The following is a 22,904-nucleotide window of genomic DNA, read 5'->3' as shown; positions in this document are numbered from 1 at the left end:
ATATATATATATATATATATAGCACTGGAGAGAAGATAGAAACAAGGAACTTAGAAATTAACCTTTACTTGACCCAGTACTGGTAGCTCACACCTGTAATCCTAGCTACTGAGTAGGCTGAGAACTGAAGATTGAAGTTTGAAGCCAGCCTGAGCAGACAAATCCATGAGACTCTTAACTCCAATTAACCTGCAAAAAAAGACACACACACACCAAACAGGAATAGAGATAGGGATCAAGTGGTAGATTGCCATTTTTTTTGGTCCGTTGTGAGGCTTGAACTCTGGACTTGGGCGCTGTCCCTGTGCTCTTCAGCTCAAGGCAAGCACTCTACAGCTTCAGCCACAGTGCCACTTCGGGTTTTCTAGTGGTTTATTGGAGATAGGAGTCTCACCGACTTTCCTGCCCAGGCTGGTATTGAACTGTGAGCCTCAGATCTCAGCCTCCTGTAGCTAGAATTACAGGCGTGAGCCACTAGCACCCCACTGGTAGATTGCCATTGTTGAGTGAAAAAAGCTAAGGAACAATGCTCAGACTTGGAGTGCAAGCAATAGCACTAGCACAAAAAAAAAAAAAAAAGACAGAAATCAGAAAGTAACTCCTACACACTAAAAATTGAGTCCATTGTTTTAAAACTTAATTTGGATCATGCGTCATTGCATTTTTTCCTGTCATGGCAAGTGTTAAATGGTTTACAGTTGGCTTTAACAGACTAAAATTTGCAGCCCAATTCTCCGATGTGAGGAGGCGATGCCTCTTTTCAAAGCATTGGGCCAAGTGCTTAGATACCATCTGGCAATTGAGTAAAACAGGTAGGACAAAAGCCAAAGAGGAAAATAAAGTGTCCCATGCCACTCCCTGCAAAAGGGCCCCTCTCTTTGGAACCCAGGGCTGTTTTTCCGTTTCCTGACTGGTTTTGGCATGTGTTTTCCTTTCTTCTCTGCAGGACTTCAGGGTAGTTGTACGCATTGATTCCTGGGAATCAACGTCTGTGTATCCAAATGGACATTTTGTGCGTGTTCTAGGAAGGATCGGCGATCTGGAAGGGGAGATCGCAACCATCTTGGTGGAAAACAGCATTTCCGTTGTTCCTTTCTCTGAGGCTCAGGTCAGATTTCTAGAAGTGTTGGTGTAGGGACAAACATTTGCATTTTGCTATTGTTGCTCTCTCCTATATAGAAAGACAAATTTTTATACTATGTATCAGTGAAGATATACTAAATATTATATGCCAATCAATATGTACTATCTAAAGCCAGAAAAAAGAAAAATATCCTTTTTTTCCGATATAAAATATTTTAATGAGTTGTGAAACAGTTAAATGTCACTTATAAAAATTGGTATATCAGTGCTGGGAAGGTGGCTCAGTGGTAGAATGCTTGCTTTGCAAGCATGAGGCCCTGGGTTTGATTCTTCAGCACCACATAAGCAGAAAAAGCCAGAAGTAGCGCTATAGCTCAAGTGGTAGAGCACTAGCCTTGAGCTGAAGAGCTGAGGGACAGCGCCCAGGCCCAGAGTTCAGGCCCCACGACCGACAAAAAAATAAAATAAAATAATTGGTATATCACATTAGATGATTCTTACAAATTTAAAACATAAATCACACATTGACAATAACCTTTACAGTTCAAAAATAGTCCCCATCCATGGGGACTATTACAAATTACAAATACAAGCCAGGCCCTAATGGCTCATGCCTGTAATCCTAGCTATTCAGGAGGCTGCAATCTGAGAATCACTGTTCAAAGTCAGTGAGGGCAGGGAAGTCCATGAGACTTTTTTTTCTATTTTTCTTTTTGGTCGGTCATGGGACTTGAAGTCTGGGCCTGAGCACTGTCCCTGAGCTCTTCAGCTGAAGGTCATCTCTCTACCTCTTGAGCTACAACACCACTTCCAGTTTTTTAGTGGTTTACTGGAGATCAGAGTCTCACAGACTTTTCTGCCCCAGCTGGCTTTGAACCATGATCCTCAGATCTCAGCCTCCTTAGTAGCTAGGATTATAGGCGTGAGCCACCAGCGTCCAGATGCCTGACACTTTTCTCCAATAAACCACCAGAAAACAGGAAATGGCTATGTGGCCCAAAGTGGTGGAATGCTAGCCTTGAGCAAATGAGCTCTGGTACAGTGCCCAGACCCGAGTTCAAGCCCCACAACTGACAAAATAAAGGGGGACTGGGAAGGTGGCTCAGTGGTAGAGTGCTTGCCTTGCATGCATGAGGCCCTGGGTTCAATTCCTCAGCACCACATAAACAGAAAAAAAGGGCTGAGGGACAGTGCCCAGGCCAAGAGTTCAAGCCCCACAATGGACAAAAAAAATAATAATAAATATAAATTATAAATATAGTGAAAAGAGAAAACTAGAGACATTAGACATTTAATTTTTTTTTCTTTTGTGACCATAGTGAAAGTTGAACTCAGAGTCTCATACTCTTGCTTAGCTTATTCTGCTTAAGGCTGGCACTCTACCATTTGAGCCACACCTCTACTTGCAGCTTTTTGGTGGTTAATTTGGAAGTAAGAATCTCACTGGACTTTCCTGCCCAGGGTGGCTTCAAACAATGATCCTCAGATCTCAGCTTCCTGAGTAGCTAGAATTACAGGGACAAGACACCAACCAGCACTTGGTCCTCTTCTCTTTCTTCTGAACTTGGACCAGGCTGAAGTCAACTTCAAGTATAAAATTAGTTTGGTATAGTTGCCACAGCTTTCAAATTGTGACGTTTGGGGCTGGGAAGGTGGCTCAGCTGTAGAGTGTTTGCCTTGCATGCATGAGGCCCTGGGTTCGATTCCTCAGCACCACATAAGGAGAAAGAAAAAAGCCGGAAGTGGCGCTGTGGCTCAAGTGGTAGAGCGCTAGCCTTGAGCTGAAGAGCTGAGGGACAGTGCCCAGGCCCAGAGTTCAGGCCCCACAACTGACCATAAAAAAACAAACAAAAAACATCAAATTGTGACATTTTCCAACTGTGCATAAAAATGATGTGTCTCTGTCTAACCATGAAAGGTATTTAGAGCAAGGCCCAACTGAGCTCCACACCCTAACTAGAAGAGCTCATATACAAAGGCTGCAGAAAGATGAGGGGAACAGATTCTCGGGGTCCGTATATCACCCATCCATGGATCCAAAATTCATGTTCATTATCAGACTGTTTTTGTAACCTTTACAGAAAACAAAAATCCAATGAACATAAAACATGAGCTATTTCCACCATTTTCTGATCTTTTCAAATCGTCATAAATCTTGTTTATTATTTTCGCATGGCTACATTTATCATGTGTACTTGTTTTCTGCATCTTTGGTTTAAAATTATTCCTGTGTATTGGCATAGCTTTCTTATTTTTAGTAGTTATAACGAATGGCTGAAATTAACATACCCTACTTTGCTTAAACATTTCTCAGTTGTTGGACATTTGGGTTGTTTAATTTTTCAGTACTATAAAAAGTGCTATATTGCCTTTTTTGTTCTTTTTGATCTTTCTCTTGGAATGTAAGCTTTAAAGTGAGATTAGAAAGTCAAAGGACAAGTGGTAGAGTGCTCACCTTGAGCTGAAGAGCTCTGGGGCAGTGCCCAAACCCAGAGTTCAAGCCCCACCACTGACCAAAAAGAAAGGATAGAAAGTCAAAGGACATACGTGTGTGTGTGTGTGTGTGTGTGTGTGTGTGTGTGTGTGTGTGTGTGTATACATATATATGTATATATTTGTGTGTGTGAATATATACATATATATGTATATATTTGTGTGTGTATGTGTGTGTGTGTGTGTGTGTGCGTACTGGGGCTTGAACTCAGAGCCTTGAGCTCTAATTTGGCTATTCCTGCTCAAGGCTGGCACTCTATCACTGCACCACACCTTGTCTTCCAGATATTTGCTGTTTAACTGGGGATAAGAGCCTCTCAAATTTGTCAGCTTAGGCTGACTTTGAACTGCGATCTTCAGATCTCAGCCTCTTCAGTGGCTAGGATTACAGGCATGAGCCATTGGTACCTTGCCTGTAAAATAGTTTTTATTATAGACAGATGGTTCTCCAGAAGGCATTGCACCAATCTATATTACCATCAGGAGTGTGTATGTGTGTGTTCTTATTTTCATGATAACTTTGGATAAAACAGGAGGTATAATAGGAAAATATTTTAGAAGGTTTGTTTTTGTTTTTGTTTTTTTGACAATAGGGGCTTGAACTCTGGGCCTGGGCGCTGTCCCAGAGCTCTTCAGCTCAAGGCAAGTGCTCTACCACTTGAGCCACAGTGCCACTTCTGGTTTTCTGAGTTATTTACTGGAGATAAGAGTCTTATGGCCTTTTCTGCCTAGGCTGGCTTTGAACCACGATCCTCAGATCTCAGCCTCCTGAGTAGCTAGGATTACAGGCATGAGCCACCATGTCCAGCTTTAGAAGATTTTATACTATTAAATTTTGATGTTTGACTTTAGTTTCCAGAAATTATTTGTTGGTTTGTTTGGTAGCTCTTAGTGAAAATGTTAAGACAACATAGGAACTAGCTTTCACAGGACTGGAATTTTCTCTTCCCTTTTAGCCTATTTTATTATAAATTGATGTCTAAACAGATCTAATAACAGATGCTAATGGAAAGAAATGCCCTAGACGTCCTGGGTAAATTACCTTCAATGAATAAGCTCTTATTATTTGGGACACATTGACGTTTTCAGGACTTTACTTGAATTATGAGATCAACTGCACTTAAGTAGCTGGATCTTTGAAAATGGAGTATACTTTGTACTCCCTCCCATAAGCCTCCCCATCATTCCTCCTCCAGCCCCCATGACCAAGGGGACTGGTGGAAGTTATAGCACACTTCCACAACACAATGGAAGCCTTCAAGAGAGTCTTTTCTGAGCTGGATGCTGGTGGTTCATGCCTGTAATCCCAGCTACTCAGGAGACAGATCTAAGGATCAGGGTTTGAAGCCAGGCTCAGCTAGAAAGTTCATGAGATTTTTATCTCCAATTAACCATCAAAAACAGCCAGAAGTAGAGTATGGCTCAAGTAGTGGAGTTCTAGATTTTTTTTTTTTGGAGGTGGGGAGGTGGTGGAGGTTGGTTGTGGGGCTTGAATTCTGAGCCTAGGCACTGTCCCTGAACTCTTCAGCTCAAGGCAAGTGCTCTACCACTTAAGCCACAGTACCACTTCCGGTTTTCTGGTAGTTAATTGGAGATAAGAGTCTCACAGACTTTCCTTCCCAGGCTGGCTTTGAACCTCGATCTTCAGATCTCAGCCTCCTGAGTAGCTAGGATGACAGGTGTGAGCCACCAGAGCCTGGGTGGAGTCCTAGCTTTGAGCAAAAAAGTAGTCTAAGGGCTGGGAAGGTGGCTCAGTGGTAGAGCACTTGCCTTGCATGCATGAGGCCCTGGGTTCGATTCCTCAGCACCACATAAGCAGAAGAAAAAAAAACCGGAAGTGGCGCAGTGGCTCAAGTGGTAGAGCGCTAGCCTTGAGCTAAAGAGCTGAAGGACAGTGCCCAGACCCAGAGTTCAGGCCCCACAACCAGACACACACACACACAAAAACAAAGTAGTCTAAGTTGGGTGTCGGTGGCTCACACCTGTCATCCTAGCTTCAGGAGGCTGAAATCTGAGGACTGTGGTTCAAAGCCAACCTAGGAATGAAAGTCAGTGAGACTCTTACCTCGAATTAACCACCAGAAAGCTAGAAGTGGTGCTGTGGTTCAAATGGTAGAGCACTTACCTTGAGCTGAAGAGCTCAGGGACAGCGCCCAGGCCCAGAGTTCAAGCCCCATGACTCACACACACACACACACACACACACACACACACACACAAAAAGGTTCATAGAAGCCAGGCACTGGTGGCTCATACCTGTCATCCTAGCTACTCAGGAGGCTGAGATCTTAGAATCATGGTTCAAAGCCAGCCTGAACTGGAAAGTCTGTGAGACTCTTATCTCCAATAAACCATTCAGTAAAAGTTGGCACTGTGGCTCAAGTGGTAAAGCTCTAGCCTTGAACACAAAGATGCTCAGGGACAGTGCCATGCCCTGAGTTTGAGCTCTAGGACTGGCTAGTGTCTTTTCTGCTGGGAACTATAATCCCAACTAATTGAGAAGCAGATATCAGGAGGATTGGGTTTCTAGGCTAGCCCAGACAAAAAGTTAGCAAGATCCCTTCTCACACGTAGAGACATGGCTCAACTAGTTGAGTATCTCTTTTTCAAGTAGTAGACCCTGAGTTCAAACCCCAATACCACACACATCAAAAAAATCTCTCTTATTGATTCCTGACTTTACAGTGCCTAGCTCAGTGACTGAAAACCCCTAGTAAATAATGATTGATCCAAAGAAACAAAGTAAGCACATGCAGGGAAGTAATTGGGAATGAATGAATTCAACTGGTACTGCCCAGATGGCTGACTGCTTAGCTCTGTGCAGATGTGTGAGATGCCAGTGAACTCGCCAGAAAAACCCTGGAAGGTGAGTCCTGAAGAAGAGAAAAGACGGAAAGACTTGAGGAAAACACACCTCGTGTTCAGCATTGACCCCAAAGGCTGCGAGGACGTGGATGACGCCCTCTCCGTGAGAACCTTACACAATGGCAACCTGGAGCTGGGGGTCCACATCGCAGACGTGACCCATTTTGTGGCACCCAATTCTTACATCGATGTGGAAGCTAGGACCAGGTACCACTGATGGGAATCAGTATAAGGGTGCAAGGGTGACCGTGTTTCTGTCCGTGTGAATGTCAGATGTTCAAAGATTCCTGTTTATGCTTTCCAGAATGCCACATCCTTTTCTCCTTCAGGAAAGATAGCATCTTGGTTCATTTACATTTCCTTTTTTTTTAGCCTTTTGTGTGTGTGCATGTGTGCCAGTCCTGGGGCCTGAACTAAGGGCCTTTGATCTTGTATAGTTTTTTTCTGTTCAAGGCTAGTGCTCTATCATTTTTTTTATTTTTTATTTGTGAACATACTGTACAGAGGGGTTACAATTACATGGGCAGGATAATGCATACATTTCTTACCAAGCATTGCAGCCTCCTCCTTTGGTTGTGCTCTATCATTTGAACCTCTACTTCTGGCTCTTTGGTGGTTAATTAGAGATGAGTCTCATGGATTTCTCTGTTGGAGCTGGCTTTGAACCATGATCCTGAGATCTCAGCGTCCTGAGTAACTAGGATTATAGACCTGAGCCACTAACTTTTTTTGGGGGGAGGGGTCCGGTCGTGGGGCCTGAACTCTGGGCCTGGGCGCTGTCCCTCAGCTCTTCAGCTCAAGGATAGCACTCTACCACTTGAGCCACAGCACCACTTCTGGCTTTTTTTCTTTTTGCTTATGTGGTGCTGAGGAATCGAACCCAGGGCCTCATGCATGCAAGGCAAGCGCTCTACCACTGAGCCACCTTCCCAGCCCCTTAACTTTTTTTTTTTAACCTTTTGACACACTGTTTTTTTTTTGGGGGGGGAGGGGGTTGTAGGGGGTAGGGTGGGGGTTGTGTTTTTTGTTTCTGTTTTTTTTTGCCAACCCTGGCCTTGAACTCTGGGCCTGGGTGCTGTTTCTAAGCTTTTGTGCTCGAGGCTAGTGCTCTACCATTTGAGCCACAGCCCCACTTCTAGCTTTTGGTGGTTAATTAAAGAGTCTCATGGACTTTTCTGCCCAGGCTGGCTTTGAAACCATTTTCTTCAGATCTCAGCCTCCTGAGTATCAGGGATGACATTTGTGAGTCTCTGGCACCTGGCTTTATTAATATACTGTTTCTTACAAAACTGAAATAGGTTGGAATATGCTACTTTTATATAAATACCAGTTCATCATGCTCCAGTTTTCCTTGTCCTTTATACTCTTCCATCAGTGAAAGACTCCTCAGCCCAAAGCAGTATCACTCAGGAAAGTGGGCCCAGGGGAAGGTTTTATAAAGCAGTCTGCTGTGCTTTATGAAGAGCCGCAGCCTTGGCAATCCGCACTGGGGTCCAGACCGTTTACCTCCTGCAGCCCCTGCAGTCAGAGGCTTCTGCTGCAGCCCGCTGAAGGTCAGTTACCAAACCCATGTCATTCACAGGGCCACCACATACTACCTAGCAGATCGGCGCTATGACATGCTGCCCCCGGTGCTGAGTGCTGACTTGTGTTCCCTCCTGGGAGGTGTTGATAGGTGAGTTGGGTTATGAGATATATATTTTTTATTTTCAGAGCTTACCTTGGCTTACCTTGGCTCTTCTGGGGTTGTTTCTTCCTGCTGTGTGCCTCTCATTTTCCATAAGCTCTAACCTAAGTGCCTCTTATTGCTACTTTTCCAGCTTCTCCATCCCTTACCTTGCTCATTTTTAGGCAACCTTATTTCTCCAGCCCTTCTTTCTGTCTTCCTTCCTAACCTTCTTCCTTCCTTCCTTCCTTCTCTCTCTCCTTCTCTCCCTTCCTTTCTATCTCCTTCCTTCCTCCCTTTTATTTTTTTCTTCCCTTTTTTGGGTCAGACATGGGGCTTGAACTCTGGGCCTGGGCATTATCCCTGAGCACTTCAGCTCAAGGCTAGTGCTCTACCACTTGAGCCACAGCACCACTTCCAGTTTTCTAATGGTTTATTGGAGATAAGAGTCTCACGGGCTTTCCCGCCTGGGCTGGCTTTGAACCTCAATCTTCAGATCTCAGTCTCCTGAGTAGCTAGGAGGCGTGAGCCACCAGCACCTGGCTTCCTTTCTTTTTTCTTTTCTCTTTTTGTCTTTTCTTTTTTCTTTCTAATGCCAGTACTGGGGCTTGAGCTTATGTCTTCATGTTCTCACTTTGCTTTTTCACTCAAGGCTAACACTCTACCACTTGTGCCACAGCTCCACTTCTGGCTTTTTGCTGGTTAATTGGACCTAAGAGTTTCAAGGGGGGCTGAGAATGTGGCTTAGTGGTAGAGTGCTTGCCTGGGTTCAGTTCCTTAGTATGACATAAGCAGAAAAAGCCAGAAGTGGTGCTATGGCTCAAGTGGTAGAGTGCTAGTCTTGAGCAAAAGAAGCTCAAGGATAGTGCCCAGGCCCTGAGTTCAAGTCTGGAAAAAAAAAACAAAAAAAGAGTCTCACATTTGGCCCAGGCTGAGTTCAGACTTTAATCTTCAGATCTCAGCCTCCTGAGTAGCGAGCCACCAGTTCCTGCCCTGCTTTGCTTGCTTGCTTAGGTATTTATCTATTTATTGTACAATTACAATCAGAGCCAAGATGTTGTCCTTTAGCTTTTTTCACTCAAGGCTCCACTTCTGGAGTTCTCTTCAGTGTTTGGTGGTTAATTGAAGACAAGAATCTCACAGATTTTTCTTTCTGGGCTGGCTTTGAACCAGTTCTCAGCTCTCAGCCTCCTGAGTAACAAAGATTCCAGGCTTACCTTCCTGGTTGCTGGCTTACCTTCCTCTTCCCCCTCCCTTTTTTTTTTTTGGTCGGTCGTGGGGCTTGAACTCTGGGCTTGGGCACTGTCCCTGCGCTCTTCAGCTCAAGGCGAGTGCTCTACCGCTTGAGCCATAGCGCCACTTCCGGTTTTCTAGTGGTTTGTATTGGAGATAAGAGTCTCACAGACTTTCCTACCCGGGCTAGCTTTGAATACGATCCTCAGATCTCAGCCTCCTGAGTAGCTATTACCTGCCCTTTTTTAAAGTAACAATGTATCCAAGAAATCATTCTACTTTAGTAACAGTTGCTTGTCTATGAAAACTTGGAGGGCTGCCAGTCTTTTGCTCTTAAAAACAAAATTGTCCCAAGTTACTTTGAACTTAACTCACTTCTACATTTTCAAACAATCCAATCCATCTGAAGGAGAAATAGCAGGAGTGGAATTTGTGTGCGAGGTTCTTGCATTTGTGTTCAGATGGATAGAATTAAGCTGCCCTCCACAGAGGTCACACTGATTATATTTCCACAGAACACTGGCTTCCCCCACGCCTTGCCAACAAGACAGATGACAAGCGGCATCTTGCTTATCATTTGCATTTTTCCTTCTATAATGGGAGTGGCACATTTTTAGGTTTCTATGAACTACTTCATATTCCTTGCCCACTTGTCATTTGGGCTTTTGATTAATTACACATTTAATGCAAGAGGTTTTTTTTTTTAAATTTTTGTTTGGGTCCAGTCGTGGGGCCTGAACTCTGGGCCTGGGCGCTGTCCCTCAGCTCTTCAGCTCAAGGCTAGCGCTCTACCACTTGACCCACTGCACCACTTGCAGTTTTTTTCTTTTTGCTTATGTGGTGCTGAGGAATCGAACCCAGGGCCTCAGGCATGCAAGGCAAGCGCTCTACCACTGAGCCACCTTCCCAGACCTGATAGAGCTTTTTTTACATACTAGGAAAACTAAAGTTTGAGAACATGAGTTGTAATTTCTGTGTATCTACACTGGCGATTGAACTCAGGGCCTGGGTAGTGTCCCTTAGTTATTTCACTCAAGGCTAGCACTCTACCACTTGAGCCACACTTCTACTTCTGGCTTTTGGAGTTTAATTGGAGATAAGAGTCTTGTGGACTTTCCTGCCTTGATTGGCTTTCAACTGCAATCTTCAGATCTCAGCTTTCAGAGTAGTTATGGATTTGAGGGCTGGGAATGTGGTAGAGTGCTTGCCTAGCATGCATGAAGCCCTGGGTTTCATTCCTCAGTACCACATAAACAGAAAAGGCTGGAAGTGGTGCTGTGGCTCACGTGGTAGAGTGCTAGCCTTAAACAAAAGAAACTCAAGGACAGTGCCCAGGTCCTGAGTTCAAGCCCCAGGACTGGCCCCCCACCCAAAAAAAAATTATGGGCTTGAGCCACCAGTGTCCAGCTTATAAATAGGTTATGGTAGCAGAATGGTTCTTTTTTTTCCTTTCTTTCTTTTTCTTTTTTTTTTGGTCAATTGTGGGGCTTGAACTCTGGACCTAAGCTCTTCAGCTCAAGGCAAGCGCTCTACCACCTTAGCCACCACTCCATTTCCAAGAATGGTTCTTTGCTAAGTTAACTTTTGCTCTTAACCTGTCATCAAGACTCTTGTAGCTTACTGTCATCCTGTAGGATTTTAAAGGCTGGACTTTGCCTGGACTTGACTATCCAAATGGAGAACTGTAAGGCAGGGTCAGTAATCAATGTGAACTTACTTCAGATTTGTGCAGAGCTAAGCAGAACCTGGTCTACCTTTGTTGTTAATTTTTTTTTTAGTTTTTTTTCATTGTCATGATAAAGGTGATGGAGAGAGGGGTTGTAGTTACATAAGTCAGGCAAAGAGTAGAGTAGAGTCATGTCCTCATTCTCCCAGTTTTCCCCTCCCATCCCCCCAACAAGTTGTATAGTTCATTTTTAACAGTGTCTAATGAGTACCACTACTGCATTGTTCACTACTTCATTGTCCTTCCATTTCTGTGTCCCCCTGCCCTCCCAAAGACACATAAACAAGACAAAAAGAAAACAAAAACAAAGAAAAAAGTTTTAAATATTTACTTGAAGTCGGTTGCTGGTGGCTCATTCCTGTAATCCTAGCAACTTAGGAGGCTGAGATCTGAGGATCACAGTTCAAAGCCAGCCCGGGCAGCAAAGTCTGTGACACTTTTATCTCCAATAAACCACCAGAAAACCAGAAGTGGTGCTGTGGCTCAATTGGTAGAGTGCTAGCATTGAGCTGAAGAGCTGAGGGACAGCACCCAGGCCCAGCCAGAGTTTATATATATATATATATATATATATATATATATATATTTGTTTTCCTTCTGTGGTAGAGTAGTTGGATTGAGAGATTGGAAACAAAATTTGATAGAATATCATGTCTTTCAAGGTTGTGTGTGTGTGCACCAGTATTGGAGCCTGAGTCCGGGCGCTCTCCTTTACCTGGCATTCTATCACTTGAGGCTCTCTTCCACTTCCAGCATTTTGCCACTTAATTAGAAATAAGAGTCTTGGGGCTGGGAAGGTGGCTCAGTGGTAGAGCGCTTGCCTTGCATGCCTGAGGCCCTGGGTTCAATTCCTCAGCACCACATAAGCAAAAAGAAAAAAGCCGGAAGTGGTGCTGTGGCTCAAGTGGTAGAGTGCTAGCCTTGAGCTGAAGAGCTGAGGGACAGCGCCCAGACCCAGAGTTCAGGCCCCACGACCAGCAAAAAAAAAAAAAAAACTAGAAATGAACAGTGATGCCAATGTTCCTGGTTTTGCAGGTATGCTGTAAGTGTCATGTGGGAACTGAATAAAACTTCTTATGAAATCAAGCAAGTGTGGTATGGCCGTACCATTATTCGATCCGCTTACAAACTGTTCTATGAAGCAGCCCAGGAACTTCTGGATGGCAACTTCAGCATCCTCGATGAGATTCCAGAATTCAAGGACTTGGATGAGAAGAGCAGACAAGCCAGGCTGGAGGAGTTAGTGTGGGCCATCGGCAAGCTGACCAACATAGCTCGCCACATCCGAGCCCAACGCGATGGCTGTGGCGCGCTGGAACTGGAAGGGGTAGAGGTTCGAGTAGAGCTAGACGAAAGAAAGAACATTCACGACCTCATTCCCAGGCAGCCCCTGGAGGTGCACGAGACGGTGGCCGAATGCATGATCCTCGCCAACCACTGGGTAGCCAAGAAGATCTGGGAAAGTTTTCCTCACCAGGCCCTGCTGCGCCAGCACCCTCCTCCACACCAGGAGTTCTTCGCTGAGCTCCGAGAATGCGCTAAGGCAAAAGGCTTCGACATAGATACCAGGTAGTCCTGAGGAACAGGGCAACAGCGCAAAGTGGTAGCCACTTATTTCCTGGATGGACTTTTTTGTTTGTTTGTTTTTGGTGCCAGTCCTGGGACTTGAATCCAAGGCCTGAGCCCTGTCCCTGAGCCTTTGTGCTCAAGGCTAGTGCTCTACCATTTCAGCCACAGCTCCACTTCTGGCTGTTTTCATAATTTATGAAAAGAGATGAGTCGCACAGACTTCCTGCCCAGGCTGGCTTTGAACTGTGATCTTGACATTTCAGCCTCCTGAGTAGCTAGGATTATAGGTATGAGCTCCAGTGCCTGACCTTTTTATGGTTATTTTTTTGTTTGTGGACCAATATTAGAACAGGGCTTTGTGTTCATGGATGGCTTACTGGCATTCAACCACTCCAGCCATGCCACTAGCCCAACATTTTTGCTAGTTAATTGGAGTTATTGTTTTAGACTTTTCTGTCTGGGCTGGCTTTGAACCTTGATCTTCAGATCTCAGACTCCTGGGCCTAAGCAATAATTCTTGATATTAAAAAAAAAAAGAGGCCTGGCGCCAGTGGCTCATGCCTGTAATCCTAGCTACTCAGGAGGCTGAGATCTGAGGATAGTGGTTCAAAGCCATCCAGATAGGAAAGTCTGTGAGACTCTTATCTCCAATAAACCACTTGGCGCTATGGCTCAAGTGGTAGAGTGTTCCCCTTGAGCTGAAGAGCGCAGGGACAGCAGCCAGGCAGAGAGTTCAAGACCCACGACCGACAAAAAAAAAAAAAGAAGAGCCAAGAGCCAGTGGCGCATGCCTGTAATCCTAGCTACTCAGGGTAGAAAAGTCCATGAGACTTTTTTTTTTTTTTTTAGCCAGTTCTAGGGCTTGAACTCAGGGCCTGGACACTGTCTGAGCTTCTTTGGCTTAAGGTTAGCACTCTGCCACTTAAGTCACAGCACCACTTCTGCCTTTTTCTGTTTATATGGTACAGAGGAATCAAACCAAGGGCGTTATTCATGGTAGGCTAGCACTCTAAAACTTAGGAAGTGGCGCTGTAGCTCAAGTGGTAGAGCACTAGCCTTGAGCTGAATAGCTGAGGGACAGTGCCCAGGCCCAGAGTTCAGGCCCCACGACCAACAAAAAAAAAGAAAGAAAGAAAATATTTGGGGCTGGGAAGGTGGCTCAGTGGTAGAGCGCTTGCCTTGCATGCCTGAGGCCCTGGGTTCGATTCCTCAGCACCACATAAGCAAAAAGAAAAAAACCAGAAGTGGTGCTGTAGCTCAGGTGGTAGAGTGCTCGCCTTGAGCTGAAGAGCTGAGGGACAGCGCCCAGGCCCAGAGTTCAAGCCCCATGACCAACAACAATAACAACAACAAAAAAAATTAATCCTATTTCATTGTACAGTTCCCATGTTTTTTGGTTTTTTGTGTGTTGGTACTGGGGGCTTGAAGTCAGGGCCTTATACTTTCACTTGGCTTTTTTGCTTCAAGCTGGCTTTCTAACGACTTGAGCCCCAGCTCCACTTCTGGTATTTTTGGTAGTTAACTGAAAATCAGAATCTTACACACTTCCCTTCCTTGGCTGGCTTCAAACCATAATCCTCAGCTCTCAGTCTGAGTAGCTAGGATGACAGGTGTGAACCACAGGTGCGCAGCTAGGTAGTTGATTCCAAAGTTGCTGTTTCAGCTTTTTCCCAGGATATCAGGATTGAGAATGCAGGGCTATGCTTCTTTCAGGCAGCACAGCACTCTCAGAAGCAGTCTACCGAGCTCTTCCAGTGCATGTACTTCAAGGACAAAGACCCTGACACCGAGGCGCGCTGCATAGCTGACGGGGTTATTTACTCCATTAGAACAAATGGCGTGCTTGTGTTTATTCCAAGGTAGGTCACAGTGAATGCAACAGTTACTTAGGAAAAGTAGAACACAATTCTTTAGGGCTGAGAGTGTTACTCAGTGGTAGAGCACTTACTTAGCATGTAGAATTGATTCCCTGAGCTTGATCCCCAGCACAAAGAATTGGATGTATATGTAATACAAACAACTGCAAACTTAACACTGTGTATACATCGTAATATATGGTTGAATGTAGGATTATAAAATGAAGGAAGCAATTGAACTATATAAATATATCTATGTATAGAAGCTGGTCAGCAGTAGCCCATACCTATAATCCTAGCTACTCAGGAGGCTGAAAGCTGAGGATCCTGGTTCAAAGCTAGCATGGGCAGGAAAGTCCATGAGACTTTTTTTAAATTTTTTTATTGTGAAAATACCATACAGAGGGGTTACAATTACATGGGCAAGGTCCACGAGACTTTTAAGTGCAATTAACCACACAAAAAAAGTTGGAAGTAAAGCTGTAGCTCACGTACTAGAGTACTAGCCTTGAACAAAATTTCTCAGGGACAGTGCTCAGGTTCTAAGTTCAAATCCCAGGACTGGCACAGACAAACAAACATGTAAATGATAGGATGCATTAGGATTAATTTTTGTAGGAACTTACTCATCCCGTACAGTCTGTTCCAAAATGTCTTAGCAAATAAAACCTCTATTTTTGGAGGTATTAGGATTTGAACTCAGGACTTCTGTGTACATGTTTGTATACAGATATACATACAGAGGTATGCACATCTGCATCACTATTAGGCTCCTTCCCTTCCTTTCCTGGTCTTACGGCTTGTGTCCAGGGCCTGTCTCTGTCCTTCAGCTGATTTTGCTCAGGGCTAGCACTCTACCCCTTGAGCCACAGCTCCATTTCCGGTTGGTTATTTTTTGTTTGTCTTGTTTTGCTAGTTAATTGGAGGTAAGAGTCTTAGGGCCTTTCCTGCCCCAACTGGTTTTAAACTGTGATCCTCAGATCTCAACCTCCTGAGTAGCTAGGATGATAGGCATGAGCCACTAGCACCTGGCAGGCTCTTACTTTCTTATCTAGCAGTACTTTATGTTGCAATCTACTAATGCAAAAACAAATTGTTAAAGGAAAAATCATAGAAAAGGTTTTTTATTTTTTAAGTCTAGAAGAAAAATTAGCACTCTCAGCATTCAAGTTGTACATATTCAGTATACATAACTCTGGTCTTTCATTCTGATTATTCAGATTTGGGATTAAAGGTGCTGCTTATCTGAAAAACAAAGATGGTTTAGTGATCTCCTGTGGGCTAGACAGCCGTTCTGAATGGAAACCAGGATCCCTTCAACGATGCCAAAACAAAATCACCTCTACCCCAACAGGAGGGGACCCCGTTACTTTCCATTTATTTGACCATGTCACAGTAAGTCTGTATCTCAATTAAGCATTGCTTTCCAGTGTGAAGGACAAAGAGTGTGATTCAGCAACACATTTTTCTCTCTGACAGGTACGAATATCTGTACAGGCCCTGCGTTGCCACTCAGACACCATCAGGCTTGAAATAATCAGCAACAAGCCCTATAAGATGTCAAGCACTGAACTTTGCCGCCAGAGTTCCCTCTTGCTGAAGAGTGAGCTGGTGAAAGAGGTGACGAGATCCGTGGAAGAAGCTCAGCTTGCCCAGGAAATCAAAGGCAAAGTCATTGAGGAGGAGTACCAGGAGTATTGCCAAAGCAAGGGAGGCAGTCTCTACACACTCCTGGAGAAGATAAGGGACCTAGCACTCCTGGATGTTTCAAACAATTACGGGATCTGAAACACTGACTTCATTAAAAGAGCCCGGTCTGACCTTTCTTTTTCCTTAACCATCTTGTGAAGCATGTCACTGTGTGCCACCCGTACTGTCGTTGCTCAGGATTGGGTGGGTATTTCATGTATGTGTCGTATTCCCTAACACCACACTGAGGTTGTCTTAAAAAAAACATAGGACCAGGTCACTATGGAAACTGACTTGAGCAATGAAGATGAAAGGTGCTCCACAAAGGCAGGTTTGGTAGCCTCATCCATACGCAGAATCTTTTTGTTCTTGTTGGTTATGGGGCTTGAGCGCTGTTCCTCAAGTTTTGTGGTCAAGGTTAGAATTCTACCACATAAACCACCGTTCTACTTCTGGCTTTTTGGTAATTAATTGGAGATAAGTGTCTCATAACTTCCCTGTCCTGGCTGGCTTTAAACCATGATTCTCAGATCTCAGCCTCCTGGGTAACTAGGATTACAGGCATGAGCCACCTGTGCCTGGCTTACATGTTATTTATAAAAATAGGCACCAGTGGCCTATGCCTATAAACCTAGCTTCTGAGGATTGCAGATCAAAGGCAGCCCAGCAGAGAAGTCCATGAGACTCTTTTTGTGTGTGTGTGTGTGTCCGGTCGTGGGACCTGAACTCTGGGCCTGGGCACTGTCCCTCAGCTCTTCAGCTCAAGGCAAGTACTCTACCACTTAAGCCACTTCCTGTTTTATGGTAGCTTATTAGAGATAAGAGTCACATGGGGCTGGGAAGGTGGCTCAATGGTAGAGCGCTTGTCTTGCATGCCTGAGGCCCTGGGTTCGATTCCTCAGCACCACATAAGAAAAAAGCCAGAAGTGGCGCTGTGGCTCAAGTGGTAGGGCACTAGCCTTGAGCTGAAGAGCTGAGGGACAGCACCCAGACCCAGAGTTCAGGCCCCATGACCGGACCAAAAAGAAAAAAAGAGATAAGCGTCACAGACTTTGCTGCTTAGGCTGGCTTTAAACTGCAATCCTCAGATCTCAGCCTCCTGAGTAGCTAGAATTACAGCTGTGAGCACTTTTAACTTTAACTAGTATTAATCAGCCCATTGCTTTTTGCTACTGAAGAGATTTATTTAAATTCTCACCCTTTGTTTAAACCTTAACATTCATTTCTGTAGTAGGAAAGAATTGCTTCCTAAATCAGTCCAAAATAAGTATCACCGCAGGCAGATGAACATAGTCAAAGCAATGAGTGAAGGGTCCTTAGTAAATGGGGCTTACAGAAAGTTTTTCTGTTGTCAGGTCCAATAAAACACTGGCTGATTCTCTGGATAAGGCTGATGACCCCAACGACCCAATTGTGAACAAGCTACTGCGCTCTATGGCCACGCAGGCCATGTCCAACGCGTTGTATTTCTCTACCGGCTCCTGTGCAGAAGAAGACTTCCACCATTATGGTGACCGAGACATTTCCTCTGTACCCCTGAGCCTGAGCCTGAGCAGGAGGGTTCAAAAGTATATCCAGTTCATTTTATTCTGATGTTTTGTTTTCTTTTGGAAGGTCTTGCCTTGGATAAATACACCCATTTTACTTCTCCAATAAGAAGATATTCTGATATGATTGTCCACCGACTATTGATGGCAGCCATTTCTAAAGACAGGAAAGAGGAAATTAAAGAGAATTTGCTCAGCAACAAAGATCTGGAGGAATTGTGCAGACATATCAACAACAGAAACAGAGTAAGAAGGAATTTTAAATTTTTTGGATCTACTGTCTCTGTGTTTGGATCTACTGTCTACTATCTCTGTGGCTTTTTGTGCCAGTACTGGGGCTTGAACTCGGGGCCTTGTGCTCTCATTTGGCAGTTTTCACTTACTGGTAGCAATCTACCATTTGAGCTATGTCTCTACTTCTGGCTTATTTATTAATTATCTGGAGATAAAGAGAGTCAAGGATTTTTCTGGATTGCCTTTGAACCTCAATCCTCAGATCTCAGCTTCCTGATAGCTAGTGTTCTAGCGCCTGGCTCATTACAGAGTTCTGTTGGGCAGTGTAGTTTAAGGTCTCCTGTGTGCACATTTTTATGCATGTTTCAGAATAGGGCCTGAATTCCTGAGTTACATCTGGTGTGAATCTAGTGTGAATTACCAGGTTGCCCTTTATCACAAAGTGTTCATCTGTTTCCCCTCCCAAGATTTCCATGTAACAGGCTTGAAAATCAGGATAAGTGTGATGTTTCACTTGCATGTCAAATGACCATATATCACTTTTCTTGCCTCTGGAATGTTTCATTTATAAAGAATGAATTTTCTACTTGGGAAGCTGAGATCCAAGGATTGAGGCTAGCCTGTACAAAAATAAGTTTGAGAAACTTCATTTCACAGGGCAGCACAAATAGTACTGTAGTACAGGCCAATCCTGGCATACAGTGAGACCCTATCTCAAAAATAACTAACCCAATCCTGGTGCCAGTGGCTCATACCTATATTCCTAGCTACTCAGGAGGCAAGTCCGTGAGATTCCTATCTGTGAAGTTGTAATCCCAATGGTAGAATGTTAGTCTTAAGCATAAACTCAGATACAGTGTCCAGTCCATGAGTTAGTTCAAGCCCCAGAATACAGATACAGACAGACACACACATATACACCCCAAAATCAAGAACCCTAAGGGGCTGGTGGAATGGCTCAAGAGGTAGAGCTCCTGCCTAATAAGCATGAAGACGAGTTCAAACCCTAGTACCGGTACCTCCAAAAAATGTATATATTTCATTTTCTAAGACTTTTGTGTTGTGTGTGTGTGCTAGTCCTGGAGTTTGAACTCAGGGCCTGGGCTAGGTCTCTGAGCTTCTTTTGCTCAAGCCTAGTGCTCTACCACTTGAGCCACAGCACCACTTCTGGCTTTGAGTAGTTTATTGGAGATAAGAATCTCATAGCTGGGAGATCTGGGAAGTTGGCTCAGTGGTAGAGCGCTTGCCTTGCATGCATGAGGCTCTGGGTTCAATTCTTCAGCACCACATAAGCAGAAAAAAACCAGAGGTAGAGCTGTGGCTCAAATGGTAGGGTGCTAGCCTTGAGCTGAGGAGCTGAGGAACATCGCCTGGGCCTAGAGTTCAGCCTCCATGACCGACAAAAAAAAAAGAATATCATAGCTGGACCCACAACCAATAAGAAGAAAATAAAGAATCTCATACTAGCCAGGCGCTGGTGGCTCACACCTGTAATCCTAGCTACTCAGGAGGCTGAGATCTGAGGATCGAGGTTCAAAGCCAGCCCGGGCAGGAGAGACCATGAGACTCCTATCTCCAATAAACCACCAGAAAACCGGAAGTGGCGCTGTAGCTCAAGTGGTAGAGCGCTCGCCTTGAGCTGAAGAGCTGAGGGACAGCGCCTAGGCCCAGAGTTCAAGCCCCATGACCAACAAAAAAAAAAAAAAAAAGAATCTCATACTTTCCTGCTTGGGCCCTCTTTGAACCATGATCCTCAGGTCTCACCCTCCTGAGTAGCTATGACAGTGATTGGCTGCCTCTAACATGTTGTCAGTCGTGGGGCTTGAACTCTAGGCCTGGGTGCTGACCCTCAGCTCTTCAGCTCAAGACAAGCACTGCCACTTGAGCCACAGGGCCACTTCCAGTTTTCTGGTAATTCATTGGAGATAAGAGTCTCATGGACTTTCCTGCTTGGGCTGGCTTTGAACTGCAAACCTCAGATCTCAGCCACCTGAGTAGCTAGGATTACAGGCATAAGCCCCCCCGGGCCTGGCTTCTCAGACATTTTTGAAGAGACAATACTGGATGATTAAGTTCCCACAAAAATTGATTTAAGCCAGGCGCCAGTGGATCAGGCCTGTAATCCCACTCAGGAGGCTGAGATCTGAGGATCATGGGTCAAAGCCAACCTGGGCAGGGCAGGAAAGACCATGAGACTCCTATCTCATCTCCAGTAAACCACTAGAAAACCAGAAGTGGTGCTGTAGCTCAGGTGGTAGAGTGCTCGCCTTGAGCTGAAGAGCTGAGGGACAGCGCCCAGGCCCAGAGTTCAAGCCCCATGACCAACAACAATAACAACAACAAAAAAAATTAATCCTATTTCATTGTACAGTTCCCATGTTTTTTGGTTTTTTGTGTGTTGGTACTGGGGGCTTGAAGTCAGGGCCTTATACTTTCACTTGGCTTTTTTGCTTCAAGCTGGCTTTCTAACGACTTGAGCCCCAGCTCCACTTCTGGTATTTTTGGTAGTTAACTGAAAATCAGAATCTTACACACTTCCCTTCCTTGGCTGGCTTCAAACCATAATCCTCAGCTCTCAGTCTGAGTAGCTAGGATGACAGGTGTGAACCACAGGTGCGCAGCTAGGTAGTTGATTCCAAAGTTGCTGTTTCAGCTTTTTCCCAGGATATCAGGATTGAGAATGCAGGGCTATGCTTCTTTCAGGCAGCACAGCACTCTCAGAAGCAGTCTACCGAGCTCTTCCAGTGCATGTACTTCAAGGACAAAGACCCTGACACCGAGGCGCGCTGCATAGCTGACGGGGTTATTTACTCCATTAGAACAAATGGCGTGCTTGTGTTTATTCCAAGGTAGGTCACAGTGAATGCAACAGTTACTTAGGAAAAGTAGAACACAATTCTTTAGGGCTGAGAGTGTTACTCAGTGGTAGAGCACTTACTTAGCATGTAGAATTGATTCCCTGAGCTTGATCCCCAGCACAAAGAATTGGATGTATATGTAATACAAACAACTGCAAACTTAACACTGTGTATACATCGTAATATATGGTTGAATGTAGGATTATAAAATGAAGGAAGCAATTGAACTATATAAATATATCTATGTATAGAAGCTGGTCAGCAGTAGCCCATACCTATAATCCTAGCTACTCAGGAGGCTGAAAGCTGAGGATCCTGGTTCAAAGCTAGCATGGGCAGGAAAGTCCATGAGACTTTTTTTAAATTTTTTTATTGTGAAAATACCATACAGAGGGGTTACAATTACATGGGCAAGGTCCACGAGACTTTTAAGTGCAATTAACCACACAAAAAAAGTTGGAAGTAAAGCTGTAGCTCACGTACTAGAGTACTAGCCTTGAACAAAATTTCTCAGGGACAGTGCTCAGGTTCTAAGTTCAAATCCCAGGACTGGCACAGACAAACAAACATGTAAATGATAGGATGCATTAGGATTAATTTTTGTAGGAACTTACTCATCCCGTACAGTCTGTTCCAAAATGTCTTAGCAAATAAAACCTCTATTTTTGGAGGTATTAGGATTTGAACTCAGGACTTCTGTGTACATGTTTGTATACAGATATACATACAGAGGTATGCACATCTGCATCACTATTAGGCTCCTTCCCTTCCTTTCCTGGTCTTACGGCTTGTGTCCAGGGCCTGTCTCTGTCCTTCAGCTGATTTTGCTCAGGGCTAGCACTCTACCCCTTGAGCCACAGCTCCATTTCCGGTTGGTTATTTTTTGTTTGTCTTGTTTTGCTAGTTAATTGGAGGTAAGAGTCTTAGGGCCTTTCCTGCCCCAACTGGTTTTAAACTGTGATCCTCAGATCTCAACCTCCTGAGTAGCTAGGATGATAGGCATGAGCCACTAGCACCTGGCAGGCTCTTACTTTCTTATCTAGCAGTACTTTATGTTGCAATCTACTAATGCAAAAACAAATTGTTAAAGGAAAAATCATAGAAAAGGTTTTTTATTTTTTAAGTCTAGAAGAAAAATTAGCACTCTCAGCATTCAAGTTGTACATATTCAGTATACATAACTCTGGTCTTTCATTCTGATTATTCAGATTTGGGATTAAAGGTGCTGCTTATCTGAAAAACAAAGATGGTTTAGTGATCTCCTGTGGGCTAGACAGCCGTTCTGAATGGAAACCAGGATCCCTTCAACGATGCCAAAACAAAATCACCTCTACCCCAACAGGAGGGGACCCCGTTACTTTCCATTTATTTGACCATGTCACAGTAAGTCTGTATCTCAATTAAGCATTGCTTTCCAGTGTGAAGGACAAAGAGTGTGATTCAGCAACACATTTTTCTCTCTGACAGGTACGAATATCTGTACAGGCCCTGCGTTGCCACTCAGACACCATCAGGCTTGAAATAATCAGCAACAAGCCCTATAAGATGTCAAGCACTGAACTTTGCCGCCAGAGTTCCCTCTTGCTGAAGAGTGAGCTGGTGAAAGAGGTGACGAGATCCGTGGAAGAAGCTCAGCTTGCCCAGGAAATCAAAGGCAAAGTCATTGAGGAGGAGTACCAGGAGTATTGCCAAAGCAAGGGAGGCAGTCTCTACACACTCCTGGAGAAGATAAGGGACCTAGCACTCCTGGATGTTTCAAACAATTACGGGATCTGAAACACTGACTTCATTAAAAGAGCCCGGTCTGACCTTTCTTTTTCCTTAACCATCTTGTGAAGCATGTCACTGTGTGCCACCCGTACTGTCGTTGCTCAGGATTGGGTGGGTATTTCATGTATGTGTCGTATTCCCTAACACCACACTGAGGTTGTCTTAAAAAAAACATAGGACCAGGTCACTATGGAAACTGACTTGAGCAATGAAGATGAAAGGTGCTCCACAAAGGCAGGTTTGGTAGCCTCATCCATACGCAGAATCTTTTTGTTCTTGTTGGTTATGGGGCTTGAGCGCTGTTCCTCAAGTTTT

The 22,904-nt window shown here is 44.4% G+C and overlaps 1 protein-coding gene across 1 annotated transcript in view; it reads left to right on the top strand.

Moving 5' to 3' along the window:
• The window catches only part of Dis3l (DIS3 like exosome 3'-5' exoribonuclease), a 37,534-nt gene extending 14,906 nt beyond the window's left edge, over nucleotides 1–22,628 (top strand). Inside the window, exons 7-15 of the mRNA XM_013009906.1 lie at nucleotides 947–1,108; nucleotides 6,401–6,648; nucleotides 8,024–8,116; nucleotides 12,102–12,635; nucleotides 17,536–17,690; nucleotides 17,795–17,973; nucleotides 20,665–20,810; nucleotides 22,028–22,202; nucleotides 22,287–22,628. Of these exons, the coding sequence (XP_012865360.1) occupies nucleotides 947–1,108; nucleotides 6,401–6,648; nucleotides 8,024–8,116; nucleotides 12,102–12,635; nucleotides 17,536–17,690; nucleotides 17,795–17,973; nucleotides 20,665–20,810; nucleotides 22,028–22,202; nucleotides 22,287–22,595 (2,001 nt within the window). The 3' untranslated portion in view covers nucleotides 22,596–22,628. The remainder of the gene's footprint in view (nucleotides 1–946; nucleotides 1,109–6,400; nucleotides 6,649–8,023; nucleotides 8,117–12,101; nucleotides 12,636–17,535; nucleotides 17,691–17,794; nucleotides 17,974–20,664; nucleotides 20,811–22,027; nucleotides 22,203–22,286) is intronic.
• Nucleotides 22,629–22,904: the final 276 nt, after the last annotated feature.

This window comes from Dipodomys ordii, unplaced genomic scaffold (assembly GCF_000151885.1).
Source record: "Dipodomys ordii isolate 6190 unplaced genomic scaffold, Dord_2.0 Scaffold11, whole genome shotgun sequence".
Classification (NCBI taxonomy): domain Eukaryota; kingdom Metazoa; phylum Chordata; class Mammalia; order Rodentia; family Heteromyidae; genus Dipodomys; species Dipodomys ordii.
This window is presented reverse-complemented; position numbering and strand designations above follow the sequence as displayed.